General features: G+C 44.0%; 1 protein-coding gene across 1 annotated transcript in view; it reads left to right on the forward strand.

The window, feature by feature from the left end:
• Positions 1–21,325, forward strand: part of KCNIP4 (potassium voltage-gated channel interacting protein 4) — a 651,531-nt gene that overhangs the window by 576,293 nt on the left and 53,913 nt on the right. The window contains exon 4 of the mRNA XM_069202174.1: positions 10,504–10,574. Within this exon, the coding sequence (XP_069058275.1) occupies positions 10,504–10,574 (71 nt within the window). The remainder of the gene's footprint in view (positions 1–10,503; positions 10,575–21,325) is intronic.

Below are 21,325 nucleotides of genomic sequence, written 5' to 3' on the forward strand. Positions count from 1 at the left end.
AACATTGTGTAACTGCCTTACAAATATTAAAAATCACATTGACCTAAACAGATAGAATTTTATCTAGAAGTGTCCATGCGTTACGGATTAATTTATCTGCTATAACTGCATTTTGCTTTTCTCTGTACTATTGCCCATCGTTGAGCCTCCCTGCAGAATGTTATTCAAAAGCCTCAAAATTTGCTTTCAGCAAAAGACTCTGCCTGACTGCGTAAAGAGGATGAAACAATAAGAAATGTCTTCATTCTTTTCAATCATATAAATGCAAGAACAAGAGCAGAGTAGCTCAATTCGATGTAAAGCCCTGTAACTGAAAGGTTCTCAACCTGAGCTTCATGCAGAGGGATGAGGCAATTTGATCTCAGTAGCCCTGTCAGCCTTGAAGTGCCAGCTGTAGTATATATTTTGGCCCAAGCCGCGTATCATAAACAACATTTATAGTTAGACAATGATGGTGGTGCCAGTACTTGAACTTAAAGACAAAGGGTATGTTAGCGGGTTCTGCCCACACTTAGGGCCATATTTATACTTTTTGACGCAAAACTGCGATAACGCAGTTTTGCGTCAAATTTTTTTACGCGGGCTAACCCCATTCCAACGCGCCAGCCGGGCCTCATATTTATGGAATGACGCTAGCCGGCGCTGCTGCCTGGTGAGCGTAAAAAAAAATGACGCAAACCGGACAGCGCTGGCGTAGGGAATAATGGGGGTTGTGCGTCAAAAAATGGTGCAAGTCAGGTTAGAGTCAAATATTTAGCAAAGACAGGAGTCATGCCCCACTGCCCAATGGCCATGCCCAGGGGACTTATGTCCCCTGGGCATGGCCATTGGGCACAGTGGCATGTAGGGGGGCCCAAGTTAGGCCTCCCTATGCCACTTAAAAAATATTTAAAAAAATACTTACCTGTACTTACCTGTACTTACCTGAGATGGGTCCCCACATCCATGGGTGTCCTCCAGGGGTGGGCGAGGGTGGCAGGGGGTGTCCCTGGGGGCATGGGAGGGCCCCTCTGGGCTCCTGCCGAGCCCACAGATCCCTTAACGCCTGCCCTGACCAGGCGTTAAAAAATGACGCAAATGCGGCTGCGTGCCATTTTTTAAGGCCAGCCCCCTCCTGTGCGTCATTTTTGCACGGGAGTTTAAATAAGGCGCAAATGCCTTAGAGTCATTTTTAGTGTGGAAACGCCTACCCTGCATCTCATTAACGCAAGGTAGGTGTCCACGCTAAAAAATGACGCAAACTCCAAGAATTTTGACGCAAGACGGGTCTAGCGTCAAAGTATAAATATGGAGTTAGCTTTGCGTCGGATTTGCGTAAAAAAAAAAAAAAAAAACATATTCCAAAATGTAAGTGCTGAAAGCTAGTTGGTCAGAGATGTTTCTTTATTTTCACAAAATATGTCAAATCCAGTTTCTAATTGCAACTTTAGAGGGTTTGGGTGAAAAGGTTTATTGGGATTATATGTCATACTGACCACTCACATATTAAAATAAAAAATATTTCAATATATAATGTGAAGATTTTCGGCTTCCTGCCATAAGAACTGCATCATCTGTAGACAGCTCATCACAACCATGCTTGAAGTCTACTTGATACCTTACAGAATATGCATTTTATTCAAATGTACCTGAACCATATGGGAAAAAACGTACCAAAGATTGTATCAACATCATCACAGAGATTGTTAAATAGTTCCCTGAGCACAAAGAAGCTCCTGTTTTTTGCATGTCTGTACAGTTGTGACACTAAACCATGATTTTGGCATAGCCTGCAATTTTGTGAAACAACACAGCCATAGAGGTTTTTCACAACTTTAGCTCTCCCCATAGAAAAAAGAATCACTTTCAAGATCCTCACCTATACACACAGTCCTCCACAACACTGGACCAGCCTACCTTAACCAGCAACTCAACTTCCACGTACCCCACAGGGCCCTACGCTCACCCCAGCTCTCTCTCGCAGAAGTACCCTGCATCAGGAAAACCAGAACAGAGGACGCTTGTGGTGGCTGGGGTCTTTTGGAATATGGATACCAATAAAAATCATCAGAAGTTTCACATGGACTTCTACAAGTGATCTGTTTTACGTTCACCTCTGCTACACTTGGCGACGAGTGCCTGAAGAACCCATAAGCAGGACCCTAACACCGAAAGACTTCAATGTGTAACCTCTGCATCCCATCTTCAAGGATATAAGTGCACTGTTTTCATTTGTTATTTCTTTTGAAATACATTTCATTTGCGCACCATCGTAATCGCATGAACAAACAAGGAGAGTTGTTTAATTTAACTCCCACCGCTGCCTGCAGCCTCACGCTCTCTCTCTGGTTCACTCGTGCGTTTGAGAAACCACTCGACAGGAGCCTCATGAAGACACTGCTTACTCAATATGTCAAGTCACATGCGCATCTTACCTACAGCGCATCAGAAGTTCCTGTATCCTGGCTACCGCGCTTCTTACATATAGCGCATTGTAATTATCCTAAACTTCGGACGGTGAAATAATCCTGTGTGCTTCCCAGGCTACACGCTCATAAAAAGGGGAAACTAACAAAGGACTGCACTACCTCTGTCAGTATGCTAGTACGCTGACCTCAGGTGCAGTTTGGAACGTTCTGGCTGAAATATTTTTTTTTGTTTGTTTGTTTTTCTTCTTCCTTCAGGCATCTTATTACATTTTGATTATTCTGGTAATTAATCTAGATTTACTGAGTCTAGATTAACCTGTGTTAAGGATATCATATATATATATTTTTTTTTTTTTAAAGGAGAAAAAGAAAAAGGGAAAAGAGAAAAAAAACAAAAAAAAATAGTTTTTTTTCTTCATTATTTTCTATTGTTTTTTTTTCTCTTTGATTCGAAATGCAGAATGTACCAGCACCAGCGTTTTTCTTATCTTCCCCAGGAGAACCACCAATTCCGTGAAGAATGGGGTGGAACGGACAGTTTTATTCATTTCATGTGCATTGAGAGGAGCAGAGTACAACTATTCAGTGGTGGAAAAGGAAGCGCTTGCGGTGTATTGGTCAGTACGCAAGTTGAGAGTTTTTGTGGGGAAGGAAGTTTTTGATTAAAACGGATCACAAACCACTGAAGGAAGTGTTTGGTAAGAAAAGGATTGATTTAGTGTCAAACAGGATACGAAAATGGGTTGTGGCATTGCAGGAATTTAGTTTTGAAGTAATGTATATCCCTGGTGTAGATAATGTGTTCACAGATTACCTTTCAAGGATGGTGGAGGATGAAAGCAAGTTGGGTGAGGATAGTCTAGACTAGGCAGGAGAAATTCAAGTTTGTGAGATTTCTGAGGAACAGTGGAAAGATGAGTTGAAGAAGGATGAGGTTTTGATTAAAGTTATCTCCAGTGTATGTGATGCTTGGTGTGAGAATGATAAGTGTGAGGAATGTATGAGAGGATTTTGGCAAGTCAGGAACAAATTATCAGTGATGGATGGACTACTCATAAGGGGCACGAAGTTAGTTCCACCTGTTTGTGTGAGGGACGTGTTGATGAAGCATGCACATGCTAGTCATATGGGGGTAGCCAAAACTAAAGAAAGAGTGAGAGAAGGATATTGGTGGCTTGCCAAGGACATAGAGATTGAAAGATTTGTTAGGAATTGTATTGACTGTTCTCAGAGTGATAAAGGCTTTAAGTGTAGGACGCAACCAATGGTCTTGAGAGAGCAAGCTAGTGGTCCGTGGTCAGACATAGTAGTTGACATTTTGGGATCCATAAAAATTAACTCTTTTGACAGGTATGTGTTAGTGTGCGTTGACATGTATTCACGTTGGCCAGAGGAAAAAATTGTGAATTCAGTTGAATCTAGAGTGGTCATTGGATTTTTGGAAAGTTTATTTGAGAAGGAAGGGTTTCCTGTTTCAGTTCTATCGGACAATGGGGTACAATTTACTTAAAATGAGATGGGGAAATTTCTTCAAGACAGAGGATTAAGACATAAAAGGGCTGCTCTATACCATCCCGAGAGTAATGGTGTGGATGAAAGATTTATTAAGGTCTTGAAGGAAAGTATACAGTTGGCATTATCCTCAAGTGGTAATTGGGAGATTGCCATAAGTGAAAAGGTGAAAAAGTATCGCATTACTCCACATTCATCCACTGGGATTTCTCCGTTTTAATTGTTCAGAGGAAGGAGACCTAATACCCACATTATGCCTTCATGGGTTGCTGAGAAGAGGTTTTTGGTGGACAATCAGGTTGATGAAACAGGAGAATGGAAAGAGAGAAAGAGAAGATGTTACATAGAAAGGTATTGTTTGATGAGAGAAAGGAGGTTAAAGAAACAGTAGTGAGAGTGAGAGATCTGGTGAAAATAAAGTCACCTAAGAAACTAGGTTCATCCAAACGTAGTCAACATTTCAGGGTGATCAAAGTATTTAGGAATGCAGTGAAGCTGGATAATCATAGAGTGTGGAACTTGAACAGAGTGGCAAAATGTATTCCAGTCAGTGAGAATGATTTTGAAGTGAGGTCGTCAAGAGGTATTTCTTCAAGCAACTCTTTGCCAGATTGCAGACCCCAACGAATTCGGAAAAGGCCTTCTTACATGAAGGATTATGTGTTGTAAAGTATTGGTGTTCTATGCATATGTTTTACTTCTCTATACAATATGTTTTACTTTTCTATACAATATGTTTGCCACTATTTATGTTAGTTTCACAATTTAAGGATGAAATTGTATTTAATAAATGTAAATTAAGTTGTGTTATGGTGACGTGAGGGAGGTGGTGTGGTGTCCTATGCTTGTTATGGAATCTGAGTAGATTCCAATGAAGGAATGTTGGTGTGTGAATGAGAGACTAGGTTAGAGGTGAAGAGAAGTGTTGGTTGGAAGTGCCAGTGGCTAGGGTCTTTTTGTAATATGGATACCAATTAAAATCATCAGAAGTTTCACACTGGCAAAAACGTACCAAAGATTGTATCACCATCATCAGATAGATTGTTTAATAGTTCCCTGAGCACACAGAAGCTCCTGTTGTTTGCATGTCTGTACAGTTGTAACACTAAGCCACCGGCACTCCCAGCCGACACTTTTCTTCACCTCCAACCTGATCTCTCATTCACACACCAACAATCCTTTATGGAATCTACTCAGATTTACAAATTTAGCTCTCCCCATAGAAACAAGAATCACTTTCAAGACCCTCACCTGTGCACACAAAGTCCTCCACAACACTGGACCAGCCTACCTTAATCAGCGGCTCAACTTCCACGTACCCCACAGGGCCCTACGCTCAACCCAGCGCTCTCTCGCAGAAGTACCCAGCATCAGGAAAACCAGAACAGAGGACGCTCCTTCTCCTACCGCGCAGCCACCGCCTGGAATGCCCTACCCATCCACATCAGACAAACCACCTCCCTCCCCAGCTTCACGAAGGAACTGAAGACATGGCTTTTTTAATCCACCTTCGGTACACGCTACACTCCCCCCCCCTAGCGCATTGAGTCCCTAACGGGTGAGTAGCTGCACTTTAGAAACACCGATTGATTGATTGATTGAACCTTCCTACTCTTTTGAATATTTATCAACAATTGGACATATTTTGAAGTAAGTTTTTTTTTATACATCACTGTTTTGTGTACTTATTGTGACACCCTAAGTAGGATGGGTATGCCCAGATGTGGCTCCCATGCACACTGTGTCCCTGGAACCAAGCTGTATCCGGCTGATGAGCCCATAACTAGGGTGAAACCGGTCCTCAGTTGTTTGGGTTGCTTGTGTTCACGGAGGACCTAGCTCTGCAGTTCAGCCTGGACTCTTCCTATTGGAGAAGGGTCAAGACTGATTTGTATGTAGCTTGGTCGAAACTGAGGTGAGATGGTGGCCAAAATAACAATGGATTGGGATGCAGCTCTGAGTGATTACCAATGGCTGAGATTAATTCAAGCATTCCATCCATCACTGTATTGTGTACTTATTCTGTCACCCTAAGTAGGTCGGATATACCCAAACATGAGTCCCATTCACACTGTGTGACTGCAACCAAGCTGTATTCATCTGATGAGTCCATAACTAGGGAAAAACCAGTCCTGGGTTGCTTGTGTACCAGTTCAGGGAGGGCATGGCTTGGCAATTCAGGTGGACTGTTCTTATTGGAGCAGGGTTAAGATTGATTTGCATACAGCTAGGTCCAAACTGAGGTGATATGGTGTGCACAATAACAATGGATTGGGATGCGGCCTGAGTGATTACTAGTGGCTGAGATTAATTCCATACATACCTGTTTTGTGTATTTATTGTAAAAGAAAAAACAGCAGCAAAAGCTACTGGAAGGTTCATCCGGAGTCTTGCTTTGGAATAAGTGAAAGGTTTTGTTTTGAAACTGGTTCAGAGTAAAGGTGCTAACATCAATGTTACATCCATGGAGTCATAGTGATTGTGAAAAGTCCTAGCTTCACACAAAGTGTAGCAAATATATTTAGCAGGAAACTGCTGATAAGGGTGTAGGATGTAGCTGGTGGCACATTTTAGAGCATACTGTTGCAAATATAGCACTAAGCATCATGCAGAATGGGCATTCAGTTTGCACAGATATATAGCCTTACTGATAAAACTATGCAGCACACAAATGATAATGTTTGGAAATCGGATTTCAGTGAATAGTTATCATTTGTGCATGACTGAATAAAGTTTCTTGATGTGTTTGATCCTATTAAAATATTTGTGTCCACCACCCTTCAGAATTACAAAAAATGCTTCATTTTTGCCTTCCTAACTGTAGCCATATTCTAAAATGTGTATACTTCATTTACAGGTATTCACATTTTGTTGTGTGGTTCAAAAAATTATATCCTAAAGCCTTTCCCTTTACACTCCGTGTACCCCAGTAAGATTGGCACATAGTTCACTTTAAAAGCTCCTCTCACTTTGCAGTCAGAGAAAGAAAAGTAAACACCTTGTTGAAAGAAGAAGCATTTGTTTGTCAGAAGGCATATCCTGATATTTGCCCTCTGTCTTTAAAGTACAGCAAATGTGACAAGCTAAATACAAAATCTAAAGGTATGTTTTATTCCTATTTTATACTTTTATGGCCCACCAGAAATTGGCTGGCCACCCACAGTTTGGGAATCTCTTATCTAGATAACCCTATTTCCAGGCATTCATTCAACAAAGTAACACATGGTATGTAAAACGTTAGGGGCATATTTATACTCTGTCTGCGCCGAATGTGCGTAAAACAGTTTGATGCACATTCGGTGCAAACCTAACACCATATTTATACTATGACGCCCGACCCCGCGAACATCAAAATCCCTCCGTGTTTTCTGGATGCGGGAAACCGCCTTGCGTTAATGACATGCAAGACAGGCATTCCCGTCCAAAAAATGAATTAAGGCCTGTGCGCCTTATTTATACTCCCACGTCATTTTGACGCAGAGGAGGGGGCAGGCCTTAAAAAACGGTGCACAGCCTGATGTGCGCCGTTTTTTAACGCCTGGGTGAGGACAGGTGTTAATGGACCTGTGGGCTCGCTTCCATGGTCTCTGACCAGAGAAGCAGTCCAGAGGTGCCCTTCCCTGCCCCCAGGGGCACCCTCTGCCACTCTCGCCCACCCCTGGAGGACACCCATGGATGGGGGGACCCATCCCAAGTAAATACAGGTAAGTTGAGGTAAGTATAATTTTTTTTATTGTATTAAAGTGGCATGGGGGGCCTAACTTGGGCCCACCTCCATGCCACTGTGCCCATTGGCTATGCCTAGGGGACAGATGTCCCCTGGGCATGGCCATTGGGCAAGGGCGCATGACTCCTGTCTTTGATAAGACAGGAGTCATTTTAATGGGGGTTGTGCGTCAAAACATGGCTCAAGTCCGGTTTGAGCCATGATTTTTTACTCTAACCTGACTTGCACCATTTTTTGACCCACAACACCCATTTTTCCCTACGCCGGCACTGCCTGGTTTGAGTCTTTTTTTTTGTTTTACTCTGACCAGCCCGCAGCGCCGGCTAACATCAATCCTTAAATAAGGCGCCTGCCTGGCGCGTAGGAATGGCGTTAGCCGGGGGTAAAACATTTTACGGAAACCATCGCAGGTGCTGGTTTGCGTCAAAAAGTATAAATATGGGCCCTAAATTCTCCACGACAGATGGCTTTCCAGTTGAGTTGTTTTCTAACTACAGCATGTTCTAACAGGTGTGTTTTGTCAATTCTACGAAGAAAGCTTATAGAGAAAGGCCCCATGAAAGGCCTGCAAATGCAGGATCAGTACTAAATACTAAAACACCCTTTAAGTACAAACCACTCCCAACAGTTCTACTAACTAGAAAATAATAGGTTGTTTTGCCTATGTTTTACAAATTACCTCCACACTTATTTATGAAGAAGCTTATCCCTTAGCTAATACAAATGGTTTATTGTGTTGTACAAATTAGAAGCAGCTTAAAGGTAAGGATGAGCATAATTTTACAATTGGCCATTTGTTTCATCTGAAGTGATTAATACATTTGAAGAAGTTACAGATCTAATTAATTTCAATAAAGCAGACAGAGGAGACTATTTTAGATTAGGTCCATTGCCAAACAGGACACAATTGAATGTTATGACACTCAAGATGATCAAAAACGTAGATATCACATTATGAAATAAAAACAACCTGGGCTTTTGGATAAAAAATCAGGAGCATGGATAAAACTCAAGAGATTATTAAAGATAAGTGAATAGAGGTATCATTCAATCTACTAACATTAAAGTCAATGCATTGGTAATTACGAGTAGCAATATCCATAAGTGTGCTAGGGAACTATGATCTGTTCACTGAAACGGAAAATATAATTTTTGTATGTATTGGCCACCAAATAAACTCAGGATTGTCAGTGTAATGTTTTTGCTACAGCTGCAAGATAGAGGAGGAAACATTAAGATATGTTTTGTTTGTGTTGTAAGGTTTATAGACTCTGGAAAAAAGTGGATGGAAGAATGAAAATGATTATAAATAAAGTTATATTCTCAGTTAGCTATGTCAGGATGCACAGGTGAACTCTTGAGTCTCTGACAAAAGATGAGAAAATATGAGTGCTGATACCAGTGCCATGCAAAGACGATTTCTTTTAGGCGCTGAAGTCAATTAGAAAACCTATGGTAGAACTGCATCTGAAGGATATGTTTAGTATGACAACCCTAGAAAAGGAGTTTTAGATGGTTGAACATAATATGGAGATGTGAGTATATTTGTTTCAGATTACTTCAATTATAAGTTTCCAAACTGAATGTTATTAATAGATTTATTTTAATATGTGGTCAACATCCTCTACCCCCTTCCTTTCTTCCTTATCTGCTCTAGCCCAACTTCATTTATAGAGTTAGTCCGGCTCCTATCTACGAGTAGTTTATGTGCAATAGAAAATTTAAAGCACACTTTTTGTTGGAATGTCCAATTGGTAGATATCTATATAATGTAATTATATAAGGTATTCAAGAAAAAATAAAGCAGTTACGTTGCTGCTCTGTACAATGACATTGATGTTAGTATTGTATTAAATTAAAAAGAGAGATGTTGAGATGAAAGAAGATATTTGGTGATAAGGTAAGCATGTGTTAAACTGATCAAGAAATCATAGAGGGAAAATGGTGCAGAAACATGAATATGAGATAGGGCGAATAAAAAACAGTGAGGAATGCAGGCTAGAGTTCAGCAACGTACATCAATCTACAGGTGGCACAGTTCGGGGAACGAATGTTAAGAATGAGAATTAGCACAGGCACAAAGAAAGCAAAAGTAAATGAATGATGTGGGCAAAAGTAATAATCAGGGAGGAAGTAATAAACAAGCTGAGGGATAACAACTAAATAAGCATAAAGAGAAGAACAAAAATAGAAGATCATTCATTTCTCAAAAGCCAGGCCCTGCTGTTTCCCTAACATTTGTTAGTATTCTTTGCCCCTTATAGCTACAATTCTCCAATCTACGGAGCTTGACTACAGAGAGGACCTGAGTGTACCAATGACACAGACGTCATACCATATTTAATGGTCCTGATGCATCTCCCCTTCCTCCATGTCTAAAAGACTTCTTTAAATTCTAGTGAGAATTTCTGATTGGGAATCACATCCTGCACATAATGCCTTGAGGATGGCTCTTGCTGAGTCCAGATTTCTCAGGGAGTTGTGCTGTTGACATATGCCCCTCACGAATGAACGAGTTGGCTACTTCCAAAGCACAAACCGATGACATAATCTACCAGTAGTAGAGAAAGGTTAGCCAGTGCTAATTGCTAGCTATGCAATGTAAGCACTTTGTTCTTCAATTTGTTTGTTGGTTTCCATTCATTGCAACACAGTTAAAGCTTTAGGTTTGTATTGTAGATCTAGAAATCCCTAAGACTAACCTATCTTTATTATCTATTATGTACCCAACATGTGGCTTGTACACCTGTGAAGTTATCAGTATATACACACTGATTCACACATTTTTCATGAAACGTATCAATGCAATAAATAATGTACTGAAACCTAAAAATGAAATGTGCATTTTTTTTTCAGATTCCACAACATACGCACACTTTCTTTTTAATGCCTTTGATACGACACAGAGCGGACTTGTGAGCTTTGAGGTATGTTGAGTTTTGTTATTTTGTGAAAATTCGTCATGTGACATAATGATATCTTGCAGCCAAATCATTATTGACTTCATTTGTTTTGCTTTAATGTAAATACAACTTACTACAGCTTTCGCAAGAACAATAGTAATTTTGGTAAATACAGTATTTTGCCTTCTTCCCTTCAAGGCTGTAGTGAAGTGCACATGTTTGACTGGTAAATCTGTCCTACATGTACTCAACAGTCTAAGATTTTTCCAGTGACTTGAGTTAATTTCTTACTTTTTTGAGGTTTACTAACATCACAAGAAATAGTCACAGAAATCTACACCAGTTGTAGAGGCACATGACTGTTTCTGCCACCCTTCACCTACTCTAGTGGATCGCCCAACCTGAAGGTAATAGTACAATTTAAGAAATTTACAAAGGGGCAAAATGCAACATTTGCTCAAATAGAAGCATCACCATACAACTACTGCTTCACAACTATAACCAGAGTATGTGTAATGTTCAAGTTATCTTATCTTATCAAGCTTCCCTCCTGTGAAGGTCTGGTCCACATCTCATGACCGTGTCTTAATCATACATCAGGAGTCAGATCACTACTCAATGGTTTCAAACAGTCCTCATTGATAGCAATTCATTCATCAATGGTACTAATCTCCAGCCACAGAAAGTTGAGCTTATTTTCCATGTCTTGAAAGACATGGTTCCTTCCTGATTAATTTCCTTCCATAATTCAATTCAAAGGTAGGGGTGGTTGTATCCTCCACTCTGCCGGTGGAGTTCGCAGAAATTTGCCACTCCGCACTCTGCTTGAAGTGCAGAGTTGAGCAAAAACAACTCTGCCTGCTGCTGGCAAGGCAGAGTTCACTGACGCGCGCCACTTACCACTTCACAGCACACTCCAACCCGGGGCCACAATGACTCAGTAGAATACAAGCTTTCGCTGTCACATCAGGACGTGTTGCTGCGAGGATGCCTTCTACATCCCTGCTTCTAGCTGCTGTTAAGTGTAGCCCTCAGGCAATGTCACATGAGCAGTGAGCGCCAAGGATGAAAGATTTGCTTCCTGTTCCACTGAGCACAGTGAGGACTGTGCGTCCCCTTTAAGGGCTGATGCTTTAACTCTTTGGCCTGCAGGTCCCATGGAATCACTGGCGGTGCGTGCTTGGGAGGAGGAGGTGTATGGCAGTCTGGCCAGGTAAGTGTACCCAGTCTCTGCAGAGCTGGGACTCCCTCAGGAGCAGCCCTGCATGAGCTCTATGGCAAGTGAGAGGACAGGCACCCCCTGCTCTGGGGTACTCACCAGGTGCCAGTCTCAGGGGAAGAGAAACGCCAGCCCCACGGGAAAACCTGCCACAAGTGACAGGAATGATGACCTAGCCACTGTGGTGTAGTCCCACCCTCTATGGGAGCCAGTCTTGTCCTCTACATCTGAGGAGCCACTCTTACCTCTCCCTCCGGAGCCAGAGCCTGTCAGAAAGTGGCGGCTGCTGCTGTACAGTCTCCCTGCTGCTTCCCACACACAGACACTATCCCTGGGGAAAGAGAACTTTGGGACTTTGTCCAGCAGTATCATTGAGTGAGATACCGTGGTAGGCGGGGCGCAGGGCAGGCTGCAGGAGTAAGCGATCAGTTGAAGACTGAGATTCAGCCCACCAGGCCCCAACCAAAACTGCACAGGTATTTGGTTTAACAAGTTTAGCATTATTATTGTGTATGTGTGTGTTCAAGAAATGTAACTGGAATATTTGCAAAGTTGGATACTAGCAGGTAACATTCACAGTGACTCAGTATGCTTTTCTCTCATGCCTGACCCACACTTGCATCAGAAGCACCTGGAAATCATGCGATGGGGTGTGTCATCAACTGCCACTCGGAAGCTGCCTATTCACAGTGGGACGTGTGTACTAGGCAGATGTGGTGTTTTCATTCAGAAAAAAGGAAAAATAAATAAGAGTTCCTGTACCAGTCTGAAGCACGGTCTGTGGCCAGGAAGGGATGTGAGGAAGAATGACTCTCAATGCAGAGTCACTACAGGCAGCGGTGTGAAGATGTCTTTGTTCTGCCGACTCTCAGCAGCACACCTTCCAACAGAGCTGCACTCACTCACAGCATGTTTGGCTCACTGATACCAGGTACATTAGCATCAACACTTTCCCTGCCCTGGTTCAGTTTTTGTGGCACCTCGCAAAATGTGCCCCCTATGTTCACTGGGGGTCAGTTGTGACTGTCAGCCCTTAATACACCAAAGCTCTCTGTTGGACATCTCTCCACAGCCACCACTCTCCGGTGGCGCCTCTCCTCCCCGGGCAGTGCCTCGCTTCTCTCGTCTCTTTGTACGCAACAGTGTTGCTCTTCTCCCCAGGCAACGCTCCTCTGTTCCCAGTAGTGCCTCATCTCTCAGAGAGCCCTCCTCTCCTCCTGGGCACAGGACGTTCCTCTGCTCCCGGCAGTGCCTCTTCTCCCGAAAAGCCCTCGTCTCGGGCACTGCTCCCAGCAGCGCCTCTCCTACCATGCAGCATGCCTCTCTCCTCCCGGGCATGGGTCCTTCTGCTCCCAGCAACAGGTGGTCCCTCCTCTCTTGGCTGCACTGCACTTATACGCGCTGCACTGTACTCCACTAAAAGCGGTTGGTCGCTACATAGAAGCAATTAGATTTTTGGGCGTGTGCCTCTTTCATCTTAAACCATGGTTTGGGCTCCGCTCCCCGCCCCCGGCGACCTGTGCCCCTCCATTCACCTGTTCTTCTCCCGCCTTCAACAGGTGCCGCTGCCAGTAAGGAATGCAGACAATCCTCAGAAACTCCCACCGGCCCAAACACATCTAACAGGTCCTGGGTAGAGAGTGGGAGCAGGAACGGAAGGGGGCAACGTCCCCGGGAGAGCACCGACCTCTGCATGCACTCACCAGGACTGGAGCCTGTCAGAGAGCTGCCAGAGAGGGGTATCTGGGCTCTTCAGTCCTCCACTGAAGCATGGCTCTGAGGCAAGCAAATGCTCTATTGATTGTCCAGTGAGGAGGCCGATGTAACTTGCACCTCCTGCACCCTAGGCTCATAGGGCATGATAGCGCACGCCTTCTGCTGCCCTCTACGCAGCCTTGAGCCTCTCCCGCTGCCTCTCCTGCTGTTCCTGTGCTAGGAGTGGCTGAGCAATAGTTGCCTACTCGTGAAACTCCGCGGAACTAAGCAGAGTTTTTCTGTAACACTGCGGAATTCCGCAAAGTGAAACTCTGCGAGCTCTGCTCAGGCCTATTCAAAGGTTAATAGTTGTCTGTTCTATATAACACTCAACAAACCTGATTGGGCTTGAGAACGACTTAAGGCGTTATTGCCCCTGATAAGTAATGATACAATGAGGTACGTTATTTATTGGGTGCGATGAATAATATCTATATGAATTCATGGGGGATTTCATGCAGATTTTGGTGTTAGCACTAAAATCCACATGACATGGTAAATACTGTGGGGGTCATTCTGACCCTGGCGGTCCATGACCGCCATGGCGGAGGGCGGCGGAAGCACCGCCAACAGGCTGGCGGTGCTTCCTGGGCGATTCTGACCGCGGCGGTAAAGCCGCGGTCAGAAAAGGGGAGCCGGCGATTTCCCGCCGGTTTCCCGCTGGCCCAGGGTATCCGCCATGGCGGCGCTGCTTGCAGCACCGCCATGGGGATTCCGACCGCCTTCCCGCCAGCCTGTTTCTGGCGGTGTCCACCGCCAGAACCAGGATGGCGGGAACGGTTGCCGTGGGGCCCCTGGGGGCCCCTGCACTGCCCATGCCACAGGCATGGGCAGTGCAGGGGCCACCTAACAGGGCCCCACAAAGATTTTCACTGTCTGCTTAGCAGACAGTGAAAATCGCGACGGGTGCCACTGCACCCGTCGCACCCCTGCAACTCCGCCGGCTCCATTCCGAGCCGGCTTCATTGTTGAAGGGGCTTTCCCGCTGGGCCGGCCGGCGGTCTTCTGGCGGTCGCCCGCCGGCCCAGCGGGAAAGCCAGAATGGCCGCCGCAGTCTTTTGACCGCGGAGCGGTCTTTCGGCGGGAACCGCTTGGCGGGCGGCGACCGCCGCGGTCAGAATGACCGCCTATATGTTTTCCCCTGTTACATTTCGGCATATTTAGCCTGCTGAAATTTAACGAATGTTAAGTTAACATATCCAATAATTATCGTATGTGTTAAATGGCCTCAAACTCATAATTCCAACCCATGCATAAACAGTAGTTACAGTAGTTTATGCATGGGTCGGAATATTCTGAGCAACTTATAATAAGGCCCTTTATCTTGCTGGATTTTCAAGAGACATAAAAAACATTCACACACTAACTGGCTTTCTCTGCATATTGACGTACCTCTGGAACAACTTACCAAACAACAAGAAAAATTTAAGAAAAGTCTCCCCAAGTCAGAAATTGCATAACCTGTGAGTCTTAGGATGGCAACTTGTAGAAACTCAAATGTCACTTCTCTTGGGCTGCTGCACTCTTGGCAACCCATAGAATACATTTAATCTAATTTGTAGTGCCTCTGCCCTCTCTCCCCACAGGATTCTGGGGCAGTTCTTCAGCCATAGGCTCTCTTTTTCTAAATCAGGCTCAAGTCATGAGAAGAAATGCTTATCCTATTTGTTTCGGGTTTTTTGCACTCTCTGATGCTCCTCTCTAGAGTACCTGGCCCCAAGGAGGCACCCATGACATTCTTTAATGGGGGCTGTGAGACAGCCCAAGAGGCCCATGGTTCCAGCTTCACCCATGTCTAGCATGGCTTTTAAAGAGCAGGTGCGGGAGCCAGCGCAACTGTTCTATCCCCCCCCATGCATCTGGCTAAAGTGGGGTCTACTCTGCTGGATGTTTCCTGCTCCTCTTAGACAGAGGCAATGGAATCAACGGTGGCTCCCAGCGATGCTGTCATGGTTCTGGCCTTCGATGTCTGAGCGTGATGACACTCACTGGCTCTTCGTCCCTGGGTCAAATACTGACACTGCAGGACAATTTTCTGAATACTGGGGGGCACGATGGGCGCCGCCCTGGCAATCCTCTCCCAGAGGCCTTAGCCTCCCCAGGGTGTCCTGAACTCATGGGAGGTGGATGCCACTCATGCCTCTAACTGGTCAGTCCCACAGGGTGACTATGCTATTCTAAGCTCCCTGACGCACAAAGCGCCACTGGTGCTCCAAAGGCAAACCAATCTGTGCCCCTCCAGGCAGAAGGCCCAGCATGCTGCCTATTTTATTTCAGAAGCGTTAAACAGGCATTATTCCAGTGAGTATCACCTATCAATGAGGTATCAGTTATTCAAAGACTCCTCTTAATTTTACCTCTACTTTAAATAATCTTTCACTTTGGGGGGTTTAAAAAGGTGACCAAAGGTTCTTGATGGGATCAGTCCCAGAAGTAATACCCAGAAGGGAGAAGGAGGTCTCTGGGGAAGAGGCTGGGATGCAAGATATGCCTTGGTCTGCCTGTGAGATTAAATGTGACCTTATTAATGTAAGATAATTGACCAAACATGCAAGAGAAATTCATACAGAACTTAAAGGAAAGAATGTGAACTGTCTATTTGTTATGGACACCTGGATAAAGTAGAATTCTGACCCTATGGTAGCCCTCATCATACTGCCAGGATATGTAATAGACTGCACAAAATTGAAGAGGGGTTGTCTTGATCTGTAAATAATCCTATGTCTGCTTCTTTTTACAAGTACCAATGGTAGAAAACATAGAAATACTTGTCATGTCTCTTTCCTTAGAGACTGATTACTTAGTTGTACTGGGGGTTCTGAATGTTCATTCTGCTAATTATATGAATACCACTATCTTGCACATTAACAAAAATGTGTTCAGTCTTGGAGATGACACAACAGGTCCATCAGTCTGCTCACAGGCAGGCCAGACTGTGGAAGAGGTTCTATGGTCTTATCATAAGTTAGTTTATTTCTGTTTGCATAAAATGATGACTCTCCTTGCCAACTACCTGTTGGACTTTTTTGCTTATGCAGGGTAATCCCCAATCTTTTTGCCTCCTGCCTCCTAGTTTTTCTGACCTGTCGCTGTTGGCTTTTGAACTCTGAGCACTTTACCACTGCTAACCAGTGCTAAAGTGTTTATGCTCTCTGTGTAAATTGTATGGTTAATTGGTTTATCCATGATTGGCATATTTGATTTACTAGTAAGTCCCTACGAAAGTGCACTAGAGGTGCCCAGGGCCTGTAAACCAAACGCTACTAGTGGGCCTACAGCACTGGTTGTGCCACCCACATTAGTAGCTCCGTAAACATGGCTCAGACCTGCCACTGCAGTGTCTCTGTGTGCAGATTTAAACTGTAAATTCTACTTGGCAGGTGTACCCACTTGCCAGGCATAAACCTTGCCTTTTCTTACATGTAAGACACCCCTAAGGTAGGCCCTAGGTAGCCCCAAGGGCAGGGGGCAGTGTATGGTTAAGATAGGACATATAGTAACATGTTTTATATGTCCTAACAGTGAAATATTGCTACATTCGTTTTTCACTGTTGCAAGGACTGTCCCTCTCATAGGTTAACATGGGGGCTACCTTTAAATATGATTAAAGTGTAGATCCCTTTGGGAGCGGATAGACGTGGAGTTTGGGGTCTCTGAGCTCACGATTTAAAAATACATCTTTGAGTAAAGTTGATTTTAAGATTGTGGTTTCGAAAATGCCACTTTTAGAAAGTGTGCATTTTCTTGCTTAAACCATTTCTGTGACTGCCTGTTTGTGGATTCCCTGTCTGGGTTAGTTTGACAGTTGGGCTGGTTGCACCTCTCACTAGACAGTGACACAAAGGTAGCTGGGGTGTAGTCTCCATTTCCTGATGAGCCATCTGTGCTAGGAGGGGAGAAGTGGTCACACACCTGAAAGGGCTGCGCCTGCCCTCACACAATGCAGTCTCCAACCCCCTGGTGTGTGTCTGGGGCCTGGCCTGGGAAAGGCAGGAATTCACAAACAAGAGAGGCTTTGCTTTGAAGTACTTGAAAGGGCAAAATGGGTATAAGAAGGGCACCCAAAACCACCGACTTTAGAACATTTCTGGAAACCAAGAGGAACCTCTGCCTGTAGAAGAGCTGAAGAGCTGAGAAAGAAGAGCTGCCCTGCCTGTGACTGTGCTTTGTGGAGCTATCCTGAAGTTGCTGCTTCTGCCTGTGCTACAGGACAAAGACTGGACTTTGTGTTGCCTTCCTTCTTGTGAAGATCTCCAATGGCTTGATTTAGAGCTTGCCTCCTGTTGTGAAGTCTCAGGGACAGCAAAGACTTCTCTCTGCCAGCACCTGGAGCCTCTGGAGACACTCCTACTCTGCCAAATGGTGCCCATCCAGTTATTGGGCCCTGAGAAGAGAAGCTGGCAGCCCAAGAGTGAGATATCCTCGCACAGACAGCCGTGCGGGGAAAAGATCGACGCAACTCCGATCTGCGGCTGAAAAAAATCAACGGTCAGAGCTGGGGAAACGATGTGCAGCATTGCTGACGGAGGCTGGTGATATCACAACACGCGCCGCGTGGTTTTCGGATCATCGTGTGGCTGGATTTCCAACGCAACTACTGCTGGGCATGTAAAAACGACACAAGGCCTGCCTGGACCCGAGAGTGCTGACCGGATCAACGCATCGCTTTCCTGCGGAGAGAAGAAACGACGCACGCCAACCCGACTAAAGGAGAAACAACGCAAGGTCTTGCTCGTGAGTAAAATCGACGCATCACGAGCCCTTTTTGACGCACACTCGTCTGTGCAGGATTATTTTTTACGCACCCAAGGTACATTTCCATGCTAACAGATTTAGCGTTGTGTTTAAAATTAAATGAGGACTTTTTTGCATTTTTAGTGATAACTTGACTTGTGTATTGTGGATTTTTGTCGTTTTGGTCTTGTTTTGTTTAGATAAATATTTTCTAATTTTCTAAACCTGTGTTGTGTCATTTTGTAGTGTTTTCATTGAGTTACTGTGTGTGTTGGTACAAATACTTTACACCTAGCACTCTGAAGGTAAGCTTACTGCTCGTGCCAAGCTACCAAGGGTGTAAGCAGGAGTTAGCTGAGGGTGATTCTCTTTTACCATGACTAGAGTGAGGGTCCTTGCTTGGACAGGGGGTAACCTGAATTCCAACCAAAGACCTCATTTCTAACACTACCTATTACTAAATGCTGTTGGACGTAATCTAAACTTGACTATCCTAGACTAAGGGAATCTTTCGAAAAATCTGAACCTAATATCCAGCCTGAGTCTACTCTTTAATAGAACTGTGTATCGTAAAACTCAGTTGGCCCCTTGGTACACCCAAGAACTAGTACAGACTAAGCGGAAATGCAAACGGTCGGAGCGACTATTTGCAAGATGGCAAAGAAGCCTATATAGCAGAACTGGAAGCACATAAAAAGCTGATGAAAACTTGCAGAGAAAAGTGCTATCACAATTCAACAGTGTAGGCCGATAATCCCACTAGGGAACTGCTTTGAGTGTATACTTCCCTAGTTAAAACTAAATTTAATTTGCCCAAATCCCTGCCTACTCAAAAACTTTGTTCAAATTTGCCTGACTTTTTTCAGTCGATGATCAAATCCATTCTATCTACTTTTACACCTAATGGGACATGACAGAAGATTTAGAATCAAAATTGACTATACAAAAGGAGTGGTCGAGGTTTTGTCCTATTATTTATGAAGAGGTTAATTCTAAAATCACATTGATTAAACCTGGGTCTCCTTTTGACCCCTGTTCTATCAGAGATTACACTGTTCTTCAATCCCTGGGTTACTACGATGTGCAACAACTCTCTAAGAAGCACGAGTGTTCCAACATCTTGTAAAACGGCACTTATTATACCATTCTTGAAGAAGGACTGGATTCTATTATTGTTTCCAACTATTGCCCTATTTCTCTGCTTCCATTATTTCCCACCCTTTTGGAAAACTGGGTTAGTAAGCCACTTGTTACATACTGTGAAGGGAGCAATGTGTATATTAAGCATCAATCTGGTCTTCAATCCTGCATTAATACGGAAACTGTGCTAACGACTGTTAGTAATGATCTCAGGATGACTTTAAATGTTGGCAATTCCACGGCGCTTATACTTCTCTATTTGTCGGCTGTGTTCGACAGTCTCACATGCAAAGGCTTTCCAACATTGGCCTACGGGATAAACCACTCACATGGCTTAAATCCTTTTTGACTACTAAAACAGATGGCATCTTTGGAAATATTTTTGGAAGAGAAAATATGATAGTGTTTTCTCCCTTCTTAGACAGCTTCATTGGCTACCTATTAAGAGGAGACGCCAGTTTAAAGCCCTCTGTGTGGCCCACAAAGCTCTTTATCCTGCAACTCGGACACATACATTTCAGATATGTTTATTAGATACTGCACCCCCAGACTATTATGGTCATCTTATGCTGGTCTGATTACCTCTCCAAAGTTCAATAAACTATGCATATGGGGCAAAGCGTTTTCTGTGGTCACTGCTCAGGACTGGAATAAGCTGGCTTTGGTGCTCGGACTTTAGCCAGCCTTACTAAAATTCCGTAAATCCCTGAAATCTCAACTATTTATTTAGGTCAGCTTTTATTTCTGACAAATATGCAGATTTTGTTTCTTAGTTCTGTAAGAAATTAAGTTGTTGGTTGACTGAGGTTCGAGTCCTGGTCATGTAGCAACTACAATCCTTGTCAGGATAAGGCACAAGCAAACCATAAATTAACCTGTGCTCACTCTCTGGTAGCTTGGCACAGAATAATCAGGCTTAACTTAGAAGCAATGTATTAAGTATTATACAACACTTCAAACAGTAACACAGTGAGAACACAGCACAAAAGGAGCCTACAACAGAGTTAGAGTAATAGAGTAGTTTTTAATAAATAAAACAAGACCAAATAACAAAAATCCAATTAGTTGAAACAGAGATATTGAGTTTTAAAGTAAAATTAGCCCCCAAAAACACAAAGCGCTATTGGGAACATCTGGACTCACCAGACCGTGACAAAGTCACAAGTTCAGGCCAACTGCAATGCAGCACAGGCTGGCTACAGAGACCCAGTTAGGTCAGCAGAACAAAGGGCCAGATGTAGCAAATTTCTGAATTGTGACCCGTAAATTGCGAGTCAGACCGACTCGCAATTTGCGAGTTGCAATTCAGAATGTTGGATGGTGTCCCTGACATCATCTGCGATTCACAGGGGGGTCGCAAAGACCCACCTCATGAATATTCATGAGGTGGGTCGCAATTTGCAACCCCCTTGAGAATCGCGGCACTCACAGGGATGGTGGCCTGCTGGAGACAGCAGACCACCATGTCTGTGACTGCTTTTAAATAAAGCAGTTTTTTTTTGTAATGCAGCCGTTTTCCTTAAAGAAAAACTAGATGCATTACAAAACTAAAAAAAGAAACGTTTTCGTTTCATTTTTTTCAGAGCAGGCAGTGGTCCATAAGACCACTGCCTGCTCTGAAAAAATGTTTTTAATGCCATTCACAAAGTGGGAAGGGGTCCCATGTGGACCCCTTCCCTTTTGCGAATGGGTTAGCACCCATTTGAAATGGGTGCTAACTGCGATTGCTTTGCGACCGCGTTCGTGGTCACAAAGCAATCTGGCATTGCACTGCGACTCGCAGTTAGGAAGGGGACTCCCCTTCCTAATTGCGACTCGCAAACCCATTTTGCGATTCGGTAACCATACTGCAGTTTGCACTTTGCAAACAGCGAAATTCGCTGTTTGCGACGTGCAAACTGTTTGCTACATCTGGCCCAAAGTACCT

The sequence above is a fragment of the Pleurodeles waltl genome, chromosome 1_2 (genome assembly GCF_031143425.1).
Source record: "Pleurodeles waltl isolate 20211129_DDA chromosome 1_2, aPleWal1.hap1.20221129, whole genome shotgun sequence".
NCBI lineage: Eukaryota > Metazoa > Chordata > Amphibia > Caudata > Salamandridae > Pleurodeles > Pleurodeles waltl.